The 22,349-nt window shown below is 47.9% G+C and overlaps 1 protein-coding gene across 1 annotated transcript in view; it reads right to left on the bottom strand.

Annotated features, from left to right (window-relative positions):
- The window catches only part of LOC135057112 (zinc finger protein 420-like), a 206,451-nt gene extending 185,261 nt beyond the window's left edge, over positions 1-21,190 (bottom strand). The window contains exons 1-4 of the mRNA XM_063963011.1: positions 21,107-21,190; positions 16,760-16,836; positions 16,541-16,638; positions 10,474-10,681 (exon numbers count right to left, since the gene is read on the bottom strand). Coding sequence (XP_063819081.1) covers positions 10,474-10,681; positions 16,541-16,638; positions 16,760-16,793 — 340 coding nt within the window. The 5' untranslated portion in view covers positions 16,794-16,836; positions 21,107-21,190. The remainder of the gene's footprint in view (positions 1-10,473; positions 10,682-16,540; positions 16,639-16,759; positions 16,837-21,106) is intronic.
- Between the last annotated feature and the right edge of the window lie 1,159 nt (positions 21,191-22,349).

Here is a 22,349-nt window from a genome sequence, read left to right as displayed (position 1 = left end):
CATTTCCGCCATTACCTTGGTGAAAATCCTCGGGGCCGTGGAAAGCCCAAACGGCAACGTCTGAAACTGGTAATGACAGTCCTGTACAGCGAATCTCAGGTACGCCTGATGAGGAGGATATAAGGGGACATGAAGGTATGCATCCTTTATGTCTAGTGAGACCATAAAATCCTCCCCTTCCAGGCTGGAGATAACCGCCCTGAGTGATTCCATCTTGAATTTGAACTTTTTCAAGTACAGGTTTAGGGATTTTAAATTTAGAATTGGTCTGACCGAGCCATCCGGCTTCGGGACCACAAATAGGGTTGAATAGTACCCCTTCCCCTGTTAAACTAGGGGAACCTCGACAACCACTTGTTGTTGACACAGTTTTTGAATTGCCGCTAAAACTCTCTCCCTTTCTGGGGAAGAAGCTGGTAAAGCCGATTTGAAAAACCGGCGAGGAGGCATGTCTTCGAATTCCAGCTTGTAACCCTGGGATACAATTTCCATTGCCCAGGGATCCACCTCTGATTGAGCCCAGACGTGGCTGAAGAGTCGAAGACGTGCCCCCACCGGAGCGGACTCCCTCCGCAGAGCCCCAGCGTCATGCGGAGGATTCAGTAGAAGCCAGGGAGGACTTCTGCTCTTGGGAACTAGCCGTAGCCGGCAGTTTTTTCCCTCTACCCTTACCTCTGGTGAGGAAGGAAGAGCCCCGACCTCTTCTGGACTCATGCGACCAAAAGGGCTGCATCTGATATTGTGGCGTTTTCTTTTGCTGTGAGGAAACATAAGGCAAAAAAGTAGATTTACCTACCGTAGCTGTGGAAACCAGGTCCGTGAGACCCTCCCCAAATAAGTCCTCACCCTTGTAAGGCAAAACCTCCATATGCCTCTTTGAGTCGGCATCACCCGTCCATTGGCGGGTCCACAGGGCTCGCCTAGCAGAAATCGCCATGGCGTTGGCTCTCGAACCCAGCAGGCCAACGTCTCTCTGAGCATCTCTCATACATAGGACTGCGTCCTTAATGTGACCCAAGGTCAATAACATGGTATCCCTATCCAGGGTATCAATGTCAGCTGACAAAGTATCCGTCCAAGCCGCCACAGCGCTACAAACCCAAGCCGACGCTATTGCCGGTCTGAGCAAGGCACCCGTATGTGTATAAATTGACTTCAAGGTAGTTTCCTGCCTGCGATCAGCAGGATCCCTGAGGGCTGCAGTGTCTGGAGATGGCAGCGCCACCTTTTTGGACAAGCGCGTTAAAGCCTTGTCCACCCTGGGCGAGGATTCCCACCGTACCCTATCCTTTGCCGGGAAAGGATATGCCATAAGAATTCTCTTGGGAATCTGCAGTTTTTTGTCTGGAGTTTCCCAAGCTTTTTCAAATAACTCATTCAGCTCATGAGATGGGGGAAAAGTTATCTCAGGTTTCTTTTCCTTAAACATGTGCACCCTCGTGTCAGGGACAGAGGGGTCATCAGTAATATGTAAAACATCTTTTATTGCAATAATCATATAATGAATACTTTTGGCCACCCTTGGGTGTAACCTCGCATCATCGTAGTCGACACTGGAGTCAGAATCCGTGTCGGTATCAGTGTCTGCTACTTGGGACAGTGGGCGTTTCTAAGACCCACAAGGGCCCTGTGACACAGTCAAAGCCATGGATTGACTCCCTGCTTTATCCCTGGACTCTGCTTTGTCCAATCTCTTATGTAATAAAGCCACATTTGCATTTAAAACATTCAGCATACCCATACAATCCTGTGTCGGCGTTGCCGACGGAGACACCACAATTATCTGCTCCACCTCCTCCTTAGAAGAGCCTTCCGCTTCAGACATGCCGACACACGCGTACCGACACCTCCACACACTCAGGGATATATCTATATGGAGACAGTTCCCCAATAAGGCCCTTTGGAGAGACAGAGAGAGAGTATGCCAGCACACACCCAGCGCCAACTGACACTGGAAACCAAATTCCCCGACAAACAGCGCTTTTATATAAATATATAAATATACACTCACTGCGCCAATAAAAAGTGCCCCCCCCCCTTTTTTTTGCACTCTGTGACCGTGTTCAGCAGGGGAGAGTCCGGGGAGCCAGCTTCTCTGCATGTGCTGTGGAGAAAATGGCGCTGGTTAGTGCTGGAGGATCAAGCCCCGCCCCCTCAGCGGCGGGCTTCGGTCCCGCTCAAATAATAAAAAAACTGGCGGGGGTTAATAATATACTGCCTCCACAGTATATTTACATCTGCCAGTGTCCCTTGAGGCTATTAATTGCTGCCCAGGGCGCCCCTTCCCCCCTGCGCCCTGCACCCTTACAGTGCCCGCTGTTGTGTGTGTGTGTGTGTGTGTGTGTGTGTGTGTGTGTGTGTGTGTGTGTGGGAGCAATGGCGCGCAGCGTTACCGCTGCGCATTACCTCACTGAAGAACTGAAGTCTTCTGACGCCTTTGAAGTCTTCTTTCTTCTTCTACGCACCCGGCTTCTATCTTCCGGCTCTGTGAGGAGGACGGCGGCGCGGCTCCGGGACGAACGGCGAGGGTGAGACCTGCGTTCCGTCCCTCTGGAGCTAATGGTGTCCAGTAGCCTAAGAAGCAGAGCCTATCACTTAAGTAGGTCTGCTTCTCTCCCCTCAGTCCCACGATGCAGGGAGCCTGTTGCCAGCAGTGCTCCCTGAAAATAAAAAACCTAACAAAATTCTTTTTACAGAGAAACTCTGGAGAGCTCCCCTGTAATGCACCCAGTCTCCTCTGTGCACAGGATCTAACTGAGGTCTGGAGGAGGGGCATAGAGGGAGGAGCCAGTGCACACCATTTCTAAAGTTCTTTATAGTGCCCATGTCTCCTGCGGAGCCCGTCTATACCCATGGTCCTTACGGAGTCCCCAGCATCCTCTAGGACGTAAGAGAAATGTTTTTTAGAAAAGCATCAACTCTCCTATCCGTGACATTATTTATTGATGTTGAAGGCAGAGGTAATGTAGATTTTCGCACTAATCGGATGACATGCATATCTACTTTGGGAGTCACCTCCCTTTTTAAACAGTCCCCCGCCGGAAGAGGATAATTGTAATTCCATTTCCTTGGAATTCTGAACTTCTTACTGGGCGTAACCCAGGCACGTCCAAACTGCGGCCCTCCAGCTGTTGAGAAACTACACATCCCAGCATTCCCTGACACAGCTTTAGCATTCTCCGACAGCAAAACAGTGTCAGGGCATGCTGGGATATGTAGTTTCACAACAGCTGGAGGGCCGCAGTTTGGACATGCCTGCCGTAACCCAAGCATCTTCCATGATTTCGGTCAGCTGTTCTGACCCAGGAAACTCAGTCCTAACTGTTTTGGTGAAAGCTAAAACAATTTACACACAAACCATTCTGAACAAAGATCCTGAGAGGTTAACCCAGCTTTGCAAGACAAACATGATATGAGTGTTGGTGTTGCTGTGAGTGTATTTTCCTCACCTTTACCACTCTTAGACATGATAATAATCACACACTTGCACAGTGTAAACTACACAATTTGTGACTGTAATCACTTTAAATTTTGTTAAAGTGACATACAATCCGACCCTACCCTGCTTTGCACCAGCATTGAGGATCGGAATAGACAGAAAAACTGACAGAATTATAGTAAAGTCAGCAATCACACTAGCAGTCAGTCACAGGTTATACATTAGTATAATAAGCAATATGAGCACATAATCAACTACAGATACATTTCAAGTATGTAGGAGAAACATATTACTGCATTCTTTATATAGGATTTAGCCGTATTCAGTCGCACAGCGAAAGAAAACAACAGCAATATGCATTAGGCACTTATCCAACTATTCATACTCAAAGTAGATAAGAGACTTATTGCTGTATTACCCGGCTCAATAGAGTGGGATACAGGGAGACTCACCCTGCTTCCAGGATCGATCAATACGATAGCGAACGCTGAGTGGATCCAGATGCTAATAGTGTACACAGTCACCCCGTGAACCTACAGTGAACACAGACGCCCAAGTGAACACTGACGCACCAGTCATAAAGCCGCTTATGTTGCGACTGGGTCCCCTTAGATATACAGCATCTCAGATGGAAGCGGGAATGGCGGGAGACTCGGAGGAAACTGGTTATGAACCGGGGGAGGGGCAACCAGGGGAGCGTCTGACTCCACACTGCTGACATCAACCCTAGGGATCACTGCCTCATACTACGCCTGGAGCCTATGATCCCTAGGGCCTAGCACTGGTGCACCATAGGTGGCAGCTGCGTCAGCGACTGTTTGGTAGTCGCCTTCTAAAACAGTGCGGCTGTGTCCGTGTTTCCCCTTTAAGTGGAACCGATGCCTTACCTTCTCCCCGTGCTCCGGCCACAGCCTGGTAACGTCTGCTTGACTTGCTAGTACATCCTACACAGACGCCCGCGGAAACGGCACTGTACTTTTGGGTAAGCATTGTCGCGACCCAGCAGAGAGTTTTTGGAGCGACTCTTTCTAAGGTAAGTATAAGACACTTTTAGAAAGATCACCAAAAAATAGTAAGACTATAAAAATAAAATAAAAAATCTTATGGGTGCTAAAAAAACAGCAGCCCTCTTGACCATGGTCAGCTCCTGCCGCACCAAACCAAAAACTGATTTGCCTGAGCCAGGAGGCGGGGATATAAGGATGGGCCCGTTCCATGCTGGAAGGCCAAAAGCTCTGACCGTTTGGTGCAAATCCGCTGTCGCGTCTTCATATCCCAATGTTATCCTGTGGATAACCTGTGGACCCTGCCGGAGAAATGCCATGTCTCCAGTAAACCACCATAGGGCAATTTACTCCAGAGGCTCAAAGGAGCCTGCTGAAGGACCTCCAAGACCAAATTATGATTCCAAGGCAGGACCAGCAGAACATAAGGAGGCTGTACATGGAGCACACCCTGCATAAATGTGTCAAAGAACAAAGTCGGAGACCGTAAGTCTACCTGGCCTATGAAGAGCAAAAGAGAATAGAAACCGAAATCTTAGGAAAAGTCCACATGTTCTTCAACTTTATAGTGTCCTTCAAGACACTTCTGGGGCAAATGCTACACTAAAGACAAGAGAAGTGTAGCAGAACTAGAAGCTGAAACTGCCAAGAGATATGGAATGAACACAAACTGGCCACGAAACTAAGCTATGACCTCAATCCCAACACAGCAGTCTAGTGACTGGAACTCAGGAAAGTACACAAGATGCACAGCTACAAAGTCTATGGGCTAACCAAACACCCCAAGGAAAGCCAGCCTCTGAAAAGAGAGTAGGCTGAAGGAGGATACTCCAACTAACTAGAGCCTGCAAACCTAATGAAAACCCCAGAGGAGCTGAATAATGGATATTAGCAACAGGGCCCAACTAAGAAGGATGTCCAGATGGAAACAGACACTGTTGGACTGACCATTATACTGCCAATGTGCAACCTAAAATTCCAGATAGTAGGTAAACCTAAGAATAGAAAATGGAATTTCCCACAATCCTGAGCTATATAGGAGTGCTGCGGAAGAACCTAAACAGTAGGAGACATTAACATCGTCAATTGGTAGAACGCCCAGAAACATAGCTTGTGGCACCTGCAACCATGAGGATAACCACAGTGGAACAGTGAAACACCCTATTGTAAATGGATGTGCGGTAAAACAGGCCAGAATCTCCCATGAAGCGTGCGCATTCACGGGAGTAATGAACTAAAGAGGAGGGACAGTCTGGCATAGGCAGCTCCAGCAAAGAATACAGGCCAATGGTACACAAAGACTGATAAAAGACCGCAATCTCAATGCCGGTAAAGTTGGACATGCAATTGTCTTGAGCTGCATGGCAAAAGATGGAAACATGGCCCAACTGGTCAGCCAGGTACAGAGGTAGTGCCCCAAAACATAACTATCTGGAAGTTTCACAGGCCTAGGTACCCGCCAGCCACAACAAAGAAAAAAAGCTACTGCTCCTTCTGGTTAGCCACAAACTTCCCATTCATGGGGTCACAAATGCAACTGTCTCCAGGTCACTGAAAACTGAGTGCAGCCCTGCAATGCAAGCTTTAGCCCTGGAGAAGGCTACCCAACCTCCTTGCCTGTGAGGGGCAAGAAAAAAACCTCAAGACTAGAGTCTAGCCAAGATATGATAAGACAAACCTGCTGGAACACTGAACCTTGGGCTGACAAACACAGACGGCCTAGGTAGGTTCTTCCCTTATAGAAAAATAGTCAAGCAAGTTCTTTTGGCGCAAAAGCTGCCTGTACACTTCTAATGTCAAGAATAAATGTCACCACATTTATAAAACACAGATATATACAAAAAGTAGACACTAAAATGTGTCCTAGGCGCTTATAAGGTGACTAAACCATAAATGATGGATACAATACGTTCCTTTGAAAGAAGGATGATCTCGGAGTTGATTCACACAACAGGGAAGAATCGTAATTTCATCCAATTACAACATTTCGTAGTTATCCGTACATGTAAAAAAATAATAATAACATGCAATGTGTAATATTGTTTATAGTTCGATGTTCACAAAAAATATGGACAAGTGGTATATTTTGTGAATAATAGGGATCTTGTGATGTCTTGCGTACCCCACTTACACTGAAATAAGTATTGGTGTGTAAAGGTATCTTTTATGCAATGGTATTCACAGCTTCCAGATAACCAGACATCAATTTAAAATATGCTAGTCAAACACAGGCGTACCCAAGACTCACACAGAAGATGAGGTGGGCACTTCTTAAAAGGTATCTTTATACTCGGTATAGATGAGGCGTACCCCAACTCACACTGGAACTGGATATTCTGCTCCTATCAAGGTATCTTTATTCAATGGTGGAGCTTCTGTCCAACTTTGGTGGTTTGATTCGGTAGCTCATGGGTATGCAGAGAGAAAGGAAACAATGGCGGACAATGTGTAGTATTTTTTGTGCAATTCAGAGTGCACAAATTGAAAAGGCACTAATACTTTGGTGAATAATAGTGGATAACTAATATCTCGCGTACCCCACTCACACCAAAGAAATTGGGTGGTGATGTGCCCGTGAAGGTATTCTTTAACCGGTGATTCTCACAGCTCATACATTGCAGTGTGTCCAAAATATATTAATTCCCCCAGGCGTACCTGAACTCACAGAAGATATATAACAGACACTCCTATCAAGGTATCTTTACACCATGCTTCTTAGAAGTGGGCGTACCCAAACTCACGTTGAGATGGAACGGATGAATCCTATCAGGGTATCTTTAGTCTTGAACTGACTATGGCTGTGTGAGACCTACAAGACTATGCAATAAGACGACTTAGTACTTGCAGTTTTGCACATCATATGAGACTGTATTCTATGGGGGATATTCAATTGTTTGAAAAGTCAGTTGGGTGTCTGTTTTTTCCTATTTAATAGGAAAAAACAGACACCCAACTGACTTTTCAAACAATTGAATACCGCCCTATGTCTTAATTAAAGACCTTACTGCAGGTTAGGGTTATGACACAAAATCAAGAGCTGCCTCAGAAGAGATAGGTTGTGTGTGTGTGTGTGTGTGTATATATATATATATATATATATATATATATATACACACACACATACACATCACACATACATAGATACATTAATAAATACATAAACATGTCTACACACATATAATATATATATACACCTGACCATTACACCAAGAGGGACTGTAATGACATTGTGTTCAAATACATATACTTTAATATGGAGTTGGTCCCCCTTTTGCAGCTTCCACTCTTCTTGGAAGGCTTTCCACAAGATTTGGAGGACTCTGTGGGAATTTGTGGCCATTCATTCTGTAGAGCATTTATGAGGTCAGGCACTGATGTTGGATGAGAAGTCTTGGCTCGCAATCTCCGTTCCAGTTCATCCCAAAGGTGCTCGATGGGGTTGAGGTTAGGGCACTGTGTGGGCCAGCCAAGTTCTTTCACACCAAACTCATCAAACCATGTCTTTCTAGTCCTTGCTTTGGGCACTAGGGCACAGTCATGTTGGAATAGAAAAGGGCTTCCTCAAACTGTTACCACAAAATTGGAAGCATAGCATTCTCCAAAATGTCTTGGTATGCTGAAGCATTCAGATTACCCTTCACTGGAGATGAGGAGCCTGGCCCAAACCCTGAAAAACAGACCCATACCACTTTCCCTCCACTAAACTTCACAGCTGGCATAATGCAGTAAGGCAGGTAATGTTCTCCCGGCATCCGCTAAACCCAGACTCGCCTATCTGACTGCCAAACAGAGCGTGATTCGTCACTCCACAGAACATGTTTCCACTGCTCCCCAGTCCAGTGTTGGTGGGCTTTACACCACTCCATCCGATGCTTGGCATTGGACTTGGTGATGTGAGGCTTGCAAGGAGCTGCTCGGCCATGGAAACCCATTCTATTAAGCTTTCGCCGCACAGTTTTTGTACTTACATTAATGCCATTGGAAGTTCGGAACTCTTCAGCTATGGAATCAAAGAGCGTTGGTGACTTTTATGCACCATGGGGGTCATTCCGAGTTGTTCGCTCGCAAGCTGCTTTTAGCAGCTTTGCACACGCTAAGCCGCCGCCTACTGGGAGTGAATCTTAGCTTATCAAAATTGCGAACGAAAGATTAGCAGAATTGCGAATAGAAACTACTTAGCAGTTTCTGAGTAGCTCCACACTTACTCGGCATCTGCGATCAGTTCAGTCAGTTTTGTTCCTGGTTTGACGTCACAAACACACCCAGCGTTCGCCAAGACACTCCTCCGTTTCTCCAGCCACTCCCGCGTTTTTCCCAGAAACTGTAGCGTTTTTTCACACACACCCATAAAACGGACAGTTTCCGCCCAGAAACACCCACTTCCTGTCAATCACATTACGATCACCAGAACGAAGAAAAAACCTTGTAATGCCGTGAGTAAAATACCTAACTGCATAGCAAATTTACTTGGCGCAGTCGCACTGCGGACATTGCGCATGCGCATTAGCGACTAATCGCTCTGTTGCGAGAAAAAAATAACGAGCGAACAACTCGGAATGACCCCCCATGTGCCTTAGCAGTTGTTGTCCCCGCTCTGTAATTTTACGTGGTCTTCCACTTCGTGGCTGAGTTGCTGTTGTTCCTAAATGCTTCCACTTTCTAATAATATCACTTACAGCTGACTGTGGAATACCCAGCAGGAATGAAATTTTACGAACCATATTATTGCAGTAGTGGCATCCAGTACCATGCTTGAAGTACACCTGCCTGTATTTCTTAGCATTGAAGCACAAAAAATGGGCAACACTGAGGACTGTAGATGTAGTAGTCTGCCAAGAAAACTTAGTGCATCAGATGAAAGACACATCATGCTTACTTCCCTTTGGAATTGGCAAATGTCTAGCAGAAACCAGCGGGACCCAGGTACACCCATCAGGGACGTCTGGCCAGAAGTGGTCTTCATAGAAGAATTACGGCCAAAAAGCCATACCTTTGCTAAGGAAACAAGGTCAATGGACTCAACTATGCACAAAAACATAGGAATTGGGGTGTAGAAAAATTGCAGCAGGTGCAATAGACTGATGAGTCAAGATGTGAAATATCTGGCTATAACAGAAAGTAGTTTGTTCGCTGAAGGGCAGGAGATCGGTACAATAATGAGTCTCTGCAGGCAACAGTGAAGCATGGTGGAGGTTCCTGGAAGTTTGGGGCTGCATTTCAGCAAATGGAGTTGGGGATTTGGTCAGAATTAATGGTGTCCTCAATGCTGAGAAAAAAAGGCAGGAACTCATCTATCATGCAATATCAACAGGGAGGTGTCTGACTGGCTCCAAATGTATTCTGCAGCAGGACAATGACCCCAAACATACAGCCAATGTCACTAAGAACTATCTTCATCGTAAAGAAGAACAAGGAGTCCTGGAAGTGATGATATGGCCCCCACAGAGCCCTGATCTCAACATTATCGGGTCTGTCTAGGATTACATAAAGAGACTGAAGGATTTGAGCAAGTCTACATACACAGATGATCTGTGGTTAGTTCTCCATGCCGAGTTCCTTCAAAAACTATGTGCAAGTGTATCTAGAAGAATTGATGCTGTTTTGAAGACAAAGTGGTCACACCAAATAGTGATTTGATTTAGATTTTTCTTCTGTTCATTCACTTTGCATTTTGTTAATTGATAAAAATAAACTACTAACACTTCTATTTTTGAAAGCATTCTTACTTTGCAAAAAAATATTTCCACAAATGCCTAAAACGTTGTACAGTACTGTATGACACACCAGAGCGTGTGGGGAGGGGGAAAGACTGGTCAGATCTCTCGGTTGGTAACAGTAATGACAATAATGACATGATGTGAGGAGGAGAGCAGGAGAAGAATATGGAATGATGGCTGACTCCCCCACTGGGCAGATAAATTTTCCTCATTAGTCTGAAGTGACAGATGAGGGTGCGGGATGAGAGATTGATGTAGTGACTGAGCAAGAAGAATATGTGACTCTTCTCTGTAATAAGTGATTATTACTCACCTGTGCTGATATCTGTAGGGATTTCCTCCTCCTTACACTGCTGATCACCCCTCACATACGTTTCTTCTTCTCCCTCCATAGGTTCTACCTTGATATCAGTCACATACGTCTCTTCTTCTCCCTCCATAGGTTCTAACTTTATATCAGTCACGTATGTCTCTTCTTCTTCCTCTATATCTTCTGCCTTAATATTAGTAATATATTCAACCTAATACACAAAAATAGGATTTTGATAACCTAGCGGTAAATCCTTTTCTCCTAGTCCGTAGAGGATGCTGGGGACGACATCAAGACCATGGGGTATAGACGGGATCCGCAGGAGACATGGGCACTCTAAAGACTTTTCATTGGGTGTGAACTGGCTCCTCCCTCTATGCCCCTCCTCCAGACCTCAGTTATAGGAACTGTGCCCAGGGAGACTGACATTTCGAGGAAAGGAGTTACTTAACTAGTGGTGAGATATCTACCAACTCACACCCTCAACCATGGCGCACACATGGCATTCAACATAACACACGCCAACAGGCATGAACTAATTGCAGCAACATGCTGAAACCAAAATAACACAACTTGTGTAACTGTAATAACTAAACTGCAGGTAAAGTACGCACTGGGACGGGCGCCCAGCATCCTCTACAGACTAGGAGAAAAGGATTTACCGGTAGGTTATCAAAATTCTATTTTCTCATACGTCCTAGAGGATGCTGTTGACAACATCAAGACCATGGGGTTTATACCAAAGCTCCAGTACGGGCGGGAGAGTGTGGATGACCCTGCAGCACCGATTGACCAAACTTTAGGTCCTCATCGGCCAAGGTGCCAAACTTGTAGAACTTAGCAAATGTGTTTGACCCTGACCAAGTAGCTGCTCGGCAAAGTTGTAATGCCGAGACCCCCCGGGCAGCCGCCCAGGATGAGCCCACCTTCCTAGTGGAGTGGGCCTTTACCGACGTCGGTAACGGCAATCCAGCCGTAGTATGAGCTTGCTGAATCGTATTTCTGATCCAACGTGCAATAGTCTGCTTGGAAGCAGGACAGCCAATCTTGTTGTGATCATACAGAACAAACAGAGCCTCTGTTTTCCGTATACGAGCTGTTTTAGCAACATAAATCTTCAAAGCTCTAACCACATCAAGAGACTTTGAACCAGTGAATGTGTCAGTAACTACTGGCACCACAATAGGTTGGTTTATGTGAAAAGCAGAAACCACCTTAGGAAGAAAATGCTGTCGAGTTCGCAACTCTGCCCTATCTTCATGGAAAATCAGGTAAGGGCTCTTGTGAGACAAGGCCCCCAATTCAGACACCCGTCTTGCGGATGCCAATGCCAAAAGCATCACCACTTTCCAAGTGAGAAACTTCAACTCTATCTTTTGTAGAGGCTCAAACCAATCCGATTGAAGGAACTGCAATACCACGTTAAGGTCCCATGGTGCCACTGGAGGCACGAATGGAGGCTGGATGTGCAGAACCCCTATCACGAAGGTCTGAACCTCTGGTAGAGAGGCCAATTGTTTTTGGAAAAACACTGACAAGGCCGAAATCTGGACCTTGATTGATCCCAAACGTAGGCCCGCCTCCACAACATCCTCAAAAAATGGAGAAACCGTCCTAAGTGAAACTCCTCCGAAGGAGCCTTCTTGGATTCACACCAAGACACATATTTTCTCCAAATACGGTGGTAATGTTTTGACGTTACTCCCTTTCTGGCCTGAATAAGGGTGGGGATGACCTCCTTAGGAATACCCTTCCTGGCTAGGATAAGGCACTCAACAGCCATGCCGTCAAACGTAGCCGCGGTAAGTCTTGGTAAACACACGGCCCCTGCTGCAGCAGGTCCTCCTGAGGAGGAAGAGGCTGAGGATCTCCTATGAGTAGCTGCTGAAGATCTGGGTACCAAGCCCTTCTTGGCCAGTCTGGGGCAATGAAGATTGCTCGAACCCTTGTCTTTCTTATGATCCTGAGTACTTTTGGGATCAGCGGAAGTGGAGGGAAAACATACACTAACGGAAACACCCACTGGGTCACCAGTGCATCCACTGCTACTGCTTGAATGTCTCTCGACCTGGAACAGTATCTCTGAAGCTTCTTGTTGAGACGAGACGCCATCATGTCTACTTGAGGAACTCCCCAAAGACTTGTCATCTCTGCGAAGACTTCTTGGTGGAGACCCCACTCTCCTGGATGGAGATCGTGTCTGCTGAGGAAGTCTGCTTCCCTGTTGTCCACTCCCGGAATGAATATTGCCGACAGAGCTTGTAGATGTTTTTCTGCCCAGCGGAGGATTTTTGTCGCCTCTGCCATTGCCGCTCTGCTTTTCGTTCCGCCCTGCCTGTTTATGTATGCGACTGCTGTTACATTGTCCGCCTGGATCTGCACGGGACGGTCTTGAAGAAGATGTACCGCTTGTTGAAGGCCGTTGTAAATTACTCTTAGCTCTAGAACGTTTGTGTGAAGGCAGGCTTCCTGTTGTGACCAACATCCCTGGAAGTTTTCTCCCCGAGAGACTGCTCCCCAGCCTCGGAGACTTGCATCCGTGGTTACTAAGACCCAGTCCTGAATCCCGAACCTGCATCCCTATAGCAGGTGAAAGCTGTGCAACCACCACAGGAGCGAAATCCTGGTTTTTGACGACAGGATTATCTTTCTGTGCATGTGTAGGTGTGACCCCGACCATTTGTCCAACAGGTCCCACTGGAATACTCTGGCATGGAACCTGCCAAACTGTATGGCCTCGTAGGCCGTTACCATCTTCCCCAACAACCGAATGCACTGATGGATCGACACACTCGATGGTTTCGATATCTGTTTTACCATTTTCTGGATTTCCAGAGCCTTTTCCAGTGGAAGAAATACTCTCTGAGCTTCTGTGTCCAGAATCATCCCGAGGAAAGACAACCTTGTCGTCGGTTCCAACTGTGACTTTGGGTCATTTATGATCCACCCGTGTTGTTGGAGTATTGACAGAGAGAGTGATATGTTTTGTAATAACTGCTCCCTGGATCTCGCCTTTATCAGGAGGTCGTCCAGATAAGGGATTATATTGACTCCTTTCTGACGAAGGAGGACCATCATCTCCGCCATCACCTTGGTGAATACCCTCGGCGCCGTGGAGAGACCTAAAGGTAACATCTGGAATTGGTAATGGCAATCCTGAATCGCGAATCTCAGATAAGCCTGGTGAGGAGGATAAATGGGAACATGCAGGTAAGCATCCTTTATGTCCACCGACACCAAGTAGTCCCCCTCCTCCAGACTGGCAATTACCGCCTGAAGTGATTCCATCTTGAATTTGAACCTTTTCAGGAAGAAATTCAGAACTTTTAGATTTAAGATCAGTCTGACCGAGCCGTCCGGCTTCGGGACAACAAAGAGGCTTGAATAAAAACCCCGCCCTTGTTGTAACAACAGTACCAGGACTATGACCTGGTCTTGACATAATTTTTGGATTGCCGCTGTTACTGCTTCTCTCTCTGGCGGAGAAGCTGGCAAGGTCGATTTAAAAAATTGGCATGGGGGAACGTCTTGAAACTCTAGTTTGTATCCCTGGGATACTATTTGCAACACCCAGGGGTCAGATAGAATCCAATCCTGGCTGAAGAGTTTGAGACGTGACCCCACCCGAGCGGCCTCCCGCAAGGGAGTTCCAGCATCATGCTGGGGATTTGGCAGAATTAGGGGTAGACTTTTGCTCTTGGGAACCTAGAGCTGGTGTGGGCTTCTTTCCCCTTCCCCTTCCTGCAAAGAAGGGGGAACCTCTCGTCTTTTTGTATTTATTGGGCTGAAAGGACTGCATTTGCGGGTGATAGGTCTTCTTTGCCGGTGCAGAGGGCAAAAATGTTGACTTACCTGCGGTAGCCGCCAACACAAACGCATTCTGGCCATCGCCAAATAAGGCCTCACCTTTATATGGGAGAGCCTCCATGTTTCTTTTGGAATCTGCATCCGCGTTCCACTGGCGAATCCATAAGGCCCGCCTAGCCGATACTGCCATGGTAGCGGCTTGTGAACTCAAGAGTCCAATATCCTTCATTGCTTCCAGCATGTAGGCGGCAGCGTCCTTGATATTCCCTAACTTAAGGAGTATCTGATCTCTAACAATCGTGTCAATTTCTGATGACACGCTTTCGGACGATTTTTCAATAGCGCGACTCACCCATGCGCAGGCAATAGTGGGCCTGAGCAGTGTACCATTGATAACATAAATGGATTTCAATGTCGTTTCCATTTTGCGGTCTGCCGGCTCTTTAAGAGAAGCCGTGCCAGGAGCAGGGAGAATTACCTTCTTTGTCAACCTGGAAAGTGCACTGTCTAACACAGGGGGTGACTCCCATTTTTTCCTGTCTTCAACCGGGAAAGGATAAGCTATGGGAATCCTTTTGGGAATACGAAATCTTTTATCAGGATTCACCCACATCCCTTCAAACAGAGCATTTAGTTCGTGTGAAGGAGGGAATGTGACTTTGGATTTATTTTCCTTACATAAATAAGCTTTCTCCAGAGGTACAGAAGTGCTTTCTGTAACCGCCAAAATGTCCCTTATAGCCACAATCATATATTGTATACTTTTTGCCAATTTATGATCTATCTCTCTGGATTCACTATCGTCGACACAAGAATCAGAATCTGTGTCGGTATCAGTGTTTACAACATTTGCAAATGGTCTCTTATGTGACCCAGAGGGGCCGTTCGCATAAGGAATAACAGCATCCTGAAAAATCACATCTTCCACAGATTTTCTTCAGCATGCAGCCTTAGATTCAGACTTATCCAATCTACGGTTAATCAGATGCATACTGTCACGTAGCTCTTTCACCCATGCAGGCTCTTGGTGTGCCGGTAGCGCCACCACATTACAACTCTGTGTCCCTAAAATGGCTTCCTCCGGGGAGGAACTCCCTGCCTCAGACATACCTCACTTGTACAGCACTCACAGACACACTGGGACTTATTTGGGGACAGACCCACAGTAAAATCTGTCAGAGGGACACAGTTTAGGAGCAGCCAGCTCACAACCCCAGCGCCTGTATTTAATGTCTGTGAACACAGAATGCCCACTGACATGCAGCGCTCTTAACACAGTAAAACACATTTGTAAAGCACCCAAATCGCTTTGTGCCCCCCTTATTTACACCCTGAATACTTGTAGTCAGAAGTGGAGGAGGACCAGCTATATCTCTGCAGCCTGAGGAGAGAGAGAGAGAAAATGGTGCTGAGCAGTGTGCTGGCTGCCTGAGGAAGAAGTTCCGCCCTTTTTACCTCAGAGACTGTTTGTAATATTTATACTGGCGGGGGTAGGGCTGTGCCTGGGCATATTATGTCCCCTATTAGCCAGTTTATAGAGGTATTTTGCTGCCCAGGGCGCCCCCCCCCCCCACCCCCTGCACCCTTCAGTGCCTGTGTGTGTGGGCAGCAATGGCGCGCTGCGCTCCCGCCAGCCGCGTCGTACCTCAGCCGTCACTTACTTGATTGAAGTTCAATCTTCTCATACTCACCTGTCTTCTGACTTCAGGCTCTGTGAGGGGGGTGACGGCGTGCTGTGGGAGTGAGCATCTAGACACGGCTAGCGTTCAGTTCCCTTCAGGAGCTAATGGTGTCCTGTCAGCCAGAAGCAGAGCCATGAAACTCTGAGGAAGTTGGTTCTGCTTCTGCCCCCTCAGTCCCACGAAGCAGGGAGTCTGATGCCAGCAGATCTCCCTGAAAATAAAAAACCTAACATAAGTCTTTTCAGAGAAACTCAGTAAAGCTCCTCAGAGTGCATCCAGTCAACCTGGGCACATTTCTAAAACTGAGGTCTGGAGGAGGGGCATAGAGGGAGAAGCCAGTTCACACCCAATGAAAAGTCTTTAGAGTGCCCATGTCTCCTGCGGATCCCGTCTATACCCCATGGTCTTGATGTCATCCCCAGCATCCTCTTGGACGTATGAGAAACATTTATATAACACTTTACCAATATCTGATGTCTCTGATTTAAGCAATAGAATATAAATGAATAAAACAAACAACTTCTATACATCTTATAGAGTAACAGTCACTTTTATTTGGTGAGACCCTAAATCCCACCTACCTGATCCTCCTGTGGGATCGTGTGATTCTCCTCTGTACAATCCTGGGAATACAGAGGACAGGGACATCTCTCTGGTGTATCTCTGTTACTGGGTCCATCTGTAGGAGACACACAGTGACTGAGTATAGTGTATATATGTGATTATCAGATGATGTGTGTGTATATAGGGGGCCCCCATACCTGCTCTCCCCTGTACAATACATGACAGTCTCCTCTTACCCAGTGGTGTGAGGGGCCGGTGATTCTCCATCATCACGTTCTTGTACAGACCCGTGTTCCTCTATATACTACCCCTCCTGCATGGAGAAATAGACAGTGACATCCTGATACCTTATAGGAACCTGACACACACAGTGATACAGTCATCACCCAGACCCATCCCCTGGTGTTACTGTATAATGTCCCATTCCCGGCAGTCACCTCTCCAGTCATCACCCAGACACATCCCCTGGTGTTACTGTATAATGTCCCATTCCCAGCAGTCACCTCTCCAGTCAGCGGCTGAATGATCTTGTTGGTGAGTTCCAGGATCTTCTGGTCATTGTGCCTCTCATGTATCAGTGAGTGAGGTGGAGGCAATGTGATGGGGTTCTGGGTATACGTGATGTCACTGTGACACTCCCAGACCCCCTCACCTCCCCAGTCATGTCCCTGCATTATTACTATAGATAGAAGTAATGTCCACCTCCCCAGTCATGTCCCTGTATTATTACTGTAGATATAAGTGATGTCACTGTGCTACTCTCAGATCCCCTCACCTCCCCAGTCATGTCCTTGTATTATTACTATAGATATAAGTGAGGTCACAGTGACACTCCCAGATCCCTGCACCTCCCCAGACATGTTCTTGTATAATTACTATAGATAGATGTGAGGTCCGTGTGACAGTCTCAGATACCCTCACCTCCCCAGTCATGTCCCTGTATTATTACTATAGATATAAGTGATGTCACTGTGACACTCCCAGATCCCCTCACCTCCCCAGTCATGTCCCTGTATTATTACTATAGATAGAAGTGATGTCACTGTGACACTCCCAGATCCCCTCACTTCCCCAGTCATTTCCCTGTATTATTACTATAGATATAAGTGATGTCACTGTGACTCTCCCAGATCTACTCACCTCCATGGTCATGTCCCTGTATTATTACTATAGATAGAAGTGATGTCACTTTAACACTCCCAAATCCCCTCACCTCCCCAGTCATATCCCTGTAACACTCCCGAGATTCCCCTCAAATCCCCAGTTAAGTCCCTGTATTATTACTATAGATATAAGTGATGTCACTGTGACACTCCCAGATCCCCTCACCTCCCCAGTCAGCTGGTAAATGATCTCCAAAGTTATATTTAGTATCCTCTCAGTCATGTGACTCCTGTCCTTGTCCATCCTCAGTAACTCAGGGATTTATGCAGGAAGGGTGTAAACCTCATGTAGCATTTAAAAGGGACTCTGTTTTCTCACAGTTCAGTTCTCTAGGAATAACTATAAACGTAATTATATTATAATAAACAACACAAATGTCCCATAGTCAGATAAAACTAGAAAGAGTCCTCCTCTTCCCCCCATAGAGTCCTGGTGAGTGCTTGTCCTATGATCAGCTCCCTGAAGGTAGTCACACAGCTCTGTGTTGCATATAGTCACAGCCCCACTACTCGTGTATGGAGGCCTTGTCATCCCAGACACCACTCTGGATAATGACGTACTGCTGAGGAGCTTGAGAGTAATGACTTATGCTTCCAGACATACATGCTACACAATAATTTGGTTACTTTTTAGTGACCTCACAGAACCTTATGGTCACAAAAAATATATACAGAAGATGTATAAAGTAGTTCTGTGGTGTTTATCTCTCCGATTGCCGTCACGGGAATGAGGGACACTCTCTGAGGCTGAAAATACAGGAGGGTCACCAAGGACTGGAGTAACAAGGCTGGTCCTTCTCATCTACAATACCTCACCCCTACAATCTTTTATTTCACAGCTTTAAGATAAGGAGGCTCTTGAGCCGGTCCACCCTGATTTGGTATCAGTAACTCAGAGGCGTGGAGTTTAACGGACTACCCGGTCTTCAACAGGAACCACAGCAAGGAGGGGTGGACTTTTCTGCCGGTAGCCCCCAGGCCATAGCCCTTTGAGTAGGCACCAGGTGAGACAGGTACGGGACGAAGTCACTGGCAGGAGTACAGAGAAAAGTGCACGGATATGACTATTAGTTATATGTTGGAGGTACGATGCCGGAGGCACGTAAAGAGAATCCGGATGGAGGAGGATTGTGGGACTGTGGAAATGCTGAATAGAAGAGTGAGTCAGCAAGGCTTGAGGCACGGGGCACCAATGAGAAAGACACAAGTGGAAATCCGAGGACCACAGGAACACCAATGTCAGAACAATGAAACTGGAAGCAAGCAGGAGCAAGGAACACGGGGGTGGGGGGTGGGGATATTCAGATCTGATCGCAGATGTGCTAAATGTAGCACATCTACGATCAGTCTCTCTTACATGCGGGGGGACGCTCAGCACAGGCCCTAACCCCCCCCCCCCCCCACAAGAGTGCAAAAGCATCGCCGCTGTGCGTAGTATAGCTGTGTTGGCAGGTCACTGCCCGCCACGTCCCGGGTTGCAGCGGCTGCGTGACGTCACGCAGCTGCCGCAGGACGCCCCCGCAACGGTCCGGACACACCTGCGTTGTCCGGACGGTTCCCCACCATAGGCAGAGGTGATCGCAGCCCTGAGATGCTGTTAGCATCTCACCGGGCCTCCTGGGGTGCGCAAGCGCACTCCACAAAGGGATTCAGACTGTGATCGATGCCGCGATCCAGTCTGAATTACCCCCATGGTCCCAATTCTTATTGGCTTGGATCAGGAACCTTTCGGCTGGCTTCCTTTTCAGAAGAGAGTGGACAACGGTGGGTGGTTTAAGAAGAGTCCTCCTCAGACCTGCTACTAGTGAATGGATGCGAATGGAATGCACAGTATGGAAAAAGAAGAGGCAGATGTCGTAACAGATAGCAGCATCCAAGATGGCTGAGTTAGATCGCACTGGTTCTGCACCAAGACACTGAGGCCGGTAGGGGGGATACTGAGGCTGTTAGGGGGGATACTGAGGCTGAGAGGAGGGGGATACTGAGGCTGAGAGGAGGGGGATACTGAGGCTGAGAGGAGGGATACTGAGGCTGTTACGGGGGATACTGAGGCTGTAGGGAGGGGGATACTGAGGCTGTTATGTGGGATACTGAGGCTGTTATGGGGGATACTGAGGTTGTGAGGAGGGGAATACTGCGGCTGTTAGGGGGGATACGGAGGCTGCGAGGAGGGGGATACTGAGGCTGTCAGGAGGGGGATACTGAGGCTGTCAGGAGGGGGATACTGAGGCTGTCAGGAGGGGGAAACTGAGGCTGTCAGGAGGGGGGATACTGAGGCTGTTAGGGGGGATACTGAGGCTGTTAGGGGGGATACTGAGGCTGTGAGGAGGGGGGACACTGAGGCTGTTATGGGGGATACTGAGGCTGTTATGGGGGTTACTGAGGCTGTTACAGGGATACTAAGGCTGTGAGGGGGGATACTAAGGCTGCGAGGAGGGGGAAACTGAGGCTGTGAGAAGGGGGAATACTGAGGCTGTTATGTGGGATACTGAGGCTGTGAGGAGGGGGAATACTGAGGCTGTTATGTGGGATACTGAGGCTATGAGGAGGGGGATACTGAGGCTGTGAGGAGGGGGGACACTGAGGCTGTTACTGGAGATACTGAGGCTGTAAGGAGGGGGATACTGAGGCTGTTGGGGGGATACTGAGGCTGTTGGGGGGGATACTGAGGCTGTCAGGAGGGGAATACTGAGGCTGTGAGGAGGGGGGATACTGAGGCTGTGAGGAGGGGGGATACTGAGGCTGTGAAGAGGGGGATACTGAGGCTATTATGAGGATACTGAGGCTGTTATGGGGGATTCTGAGACTGTGAGGAGGGGGGATACTGAGGCAGTTAGGGGGGATACTGAGGCTGTTAGGGGGGATACTGAGGCTGTCAGGAGGGGAATACTGAGGCTGTGAGGAGGGGGGATACTGAGGCTGTGAGGAGGGGGGATACTGAGGCTGTGAAGAGGGGGATACTGAGGCTATTATGGGGATACTGAGGCTGTTATGGGGGATTCTGAGACTGTGAGGAGGGGGGATAGTGGCAGTTAGGGGGGATACTGAGGCTGTGAGGAGGGGGGATACTGACGCGGTTAGGGGGGATACTGAGGCTGTGAGGAGGGGGTTACTGAGGCTGTGAAATGGGGGATACTGAGGCTGTTATGGGGAATACTGTGGCTGTGAACAGGGGAGAAACTGAGGCTATTATGGGGGATACTGAGGTTGTTATGGGGAACTGAGGCTGTTATGGGGGATACTGAGACTGTGTGGGGGGATACTGAGGCTGTGAGGGGTGATAATGAGGCTGTGCGGGGGGATACTATCGTTATGGGGGATACTGAGACTGTGAGGGGGGATACTGAGGCTGGGGGAACAGGAGGAGAGTTGCGCTAGGAAGCAACCACACACCCAGCACAGGGGAATTATATCACTCACCAAAACATAGAGCTTATCCTCCGTCCTGTCTGCTTCTCTGACTTCCGGCCTTTGCGTGCCACCTGAATTCCGGCCTGTGCGATCCATCGGACTTCCGGCCTGTGCGTTCCATCGGACTTTCGGCCTGTGCGTTCCATCGGACTTCCGGCCTGTGCGTTCCACGAGTCTTCCGGCCTGTGCGTTCCACGAGTCTTCCGGCCTGTGCGTTCCACGAGTCTTCCGGCCTGTGTGTTCGACGTGAGCTCCGCCGTCTGCCCTTCTGCTTTGAGTTCCGGGCATCTGCTGGGAGACAGCTCTGTGTTTAACTACAGCACGTGATGCTGTCATTATTATATAGGTTGTGTCTATGTTGCCTGTGACATGGACCCAGGGGGTTATGGGAAAGGTCCTCTGCACAAAGAGAATCTATAGACGCTACCTTATTATATAGGGGGAGCAGGCTGTGGTGTTCTGTAGTTGTTGTTATTATTATTATTATTATTATTATTATTATACAGGGGGAGCAGCCGGTGGTGTCCTGTTATTGTTATTAGCATACCCTCCAACATGACCCGCCCCACTAGGTACAAAATGCTCTGTTTCTGGACTTCCCTCTTAATTTATTTTCTCTAACGTCCTAGTGGATGCTGGGGACTCCGTAAGGACCATGGGGAATAGACGGGCTCCGCAGGAGACAGGGCACTTTAAGAAAGAATTTGGATTCTGGTGTGTTCTGGCTCCTCCCTCTATGTCCCTCCTCCAGACCCCAGTTTGAATCTGTGCCCGGACGAGCTGGGTGCTACTTAGTGAGCTCTCCTGAGCTTGCTAAAAAGAAAGTATTTTGTTAGGTCTTTTATTTTCATAGAGATCTGCTGGCTACAGGCTCTCTGCATCGTGGGACTGAGGGGAGAGAAGCAGCCCTACTCTCTGAAGCTAGGTCCTGCTTCTTAGGCTACTGGACACCATTAGCTCCAGAGGGATCGTACACAGGATCGCACCCTTGGTCCCCCTCGCTGAGCCGGAAGACAGAAGCCGGTGAGAGAAGCAAGAAGACTTCGAAAGCGGCGGCAGAAGACTCCAGTCTTCATATGAGGTAGCGCACAGCACTGCAGCTGTGCGCCATTGCTCCCACACTAAACCCACATACTCCGGTCACTGTAACGGTGCAGGGAGCAATGGGGGGGGGGGGGGGGGATGGCCCTGGGCAGCAATTAGAGACCTCTTTGGCAAAAGTTTGCATAATATACAGTTGGGCACTGTATAT

The sequence above is a fragment of the Pseudophryne corroboree genome, chromosome 3 (assembly GCF_028390025.1).
Source record: "Pseudophryne corroboree isolate aPseCor3 chromosome 3, aPseCor3.hap2, whole genome shotgun sequence".
Taxonomy (NCBI): Eukaryota; Metazoa; Chordata; class Amphibia; order Anura; family Myobatrachidae; genus Pseudophryne; species Pseudophryne corroboree.
This window is presented reverse-complemented; position numbering and strand designations above follow the sequence as displayed.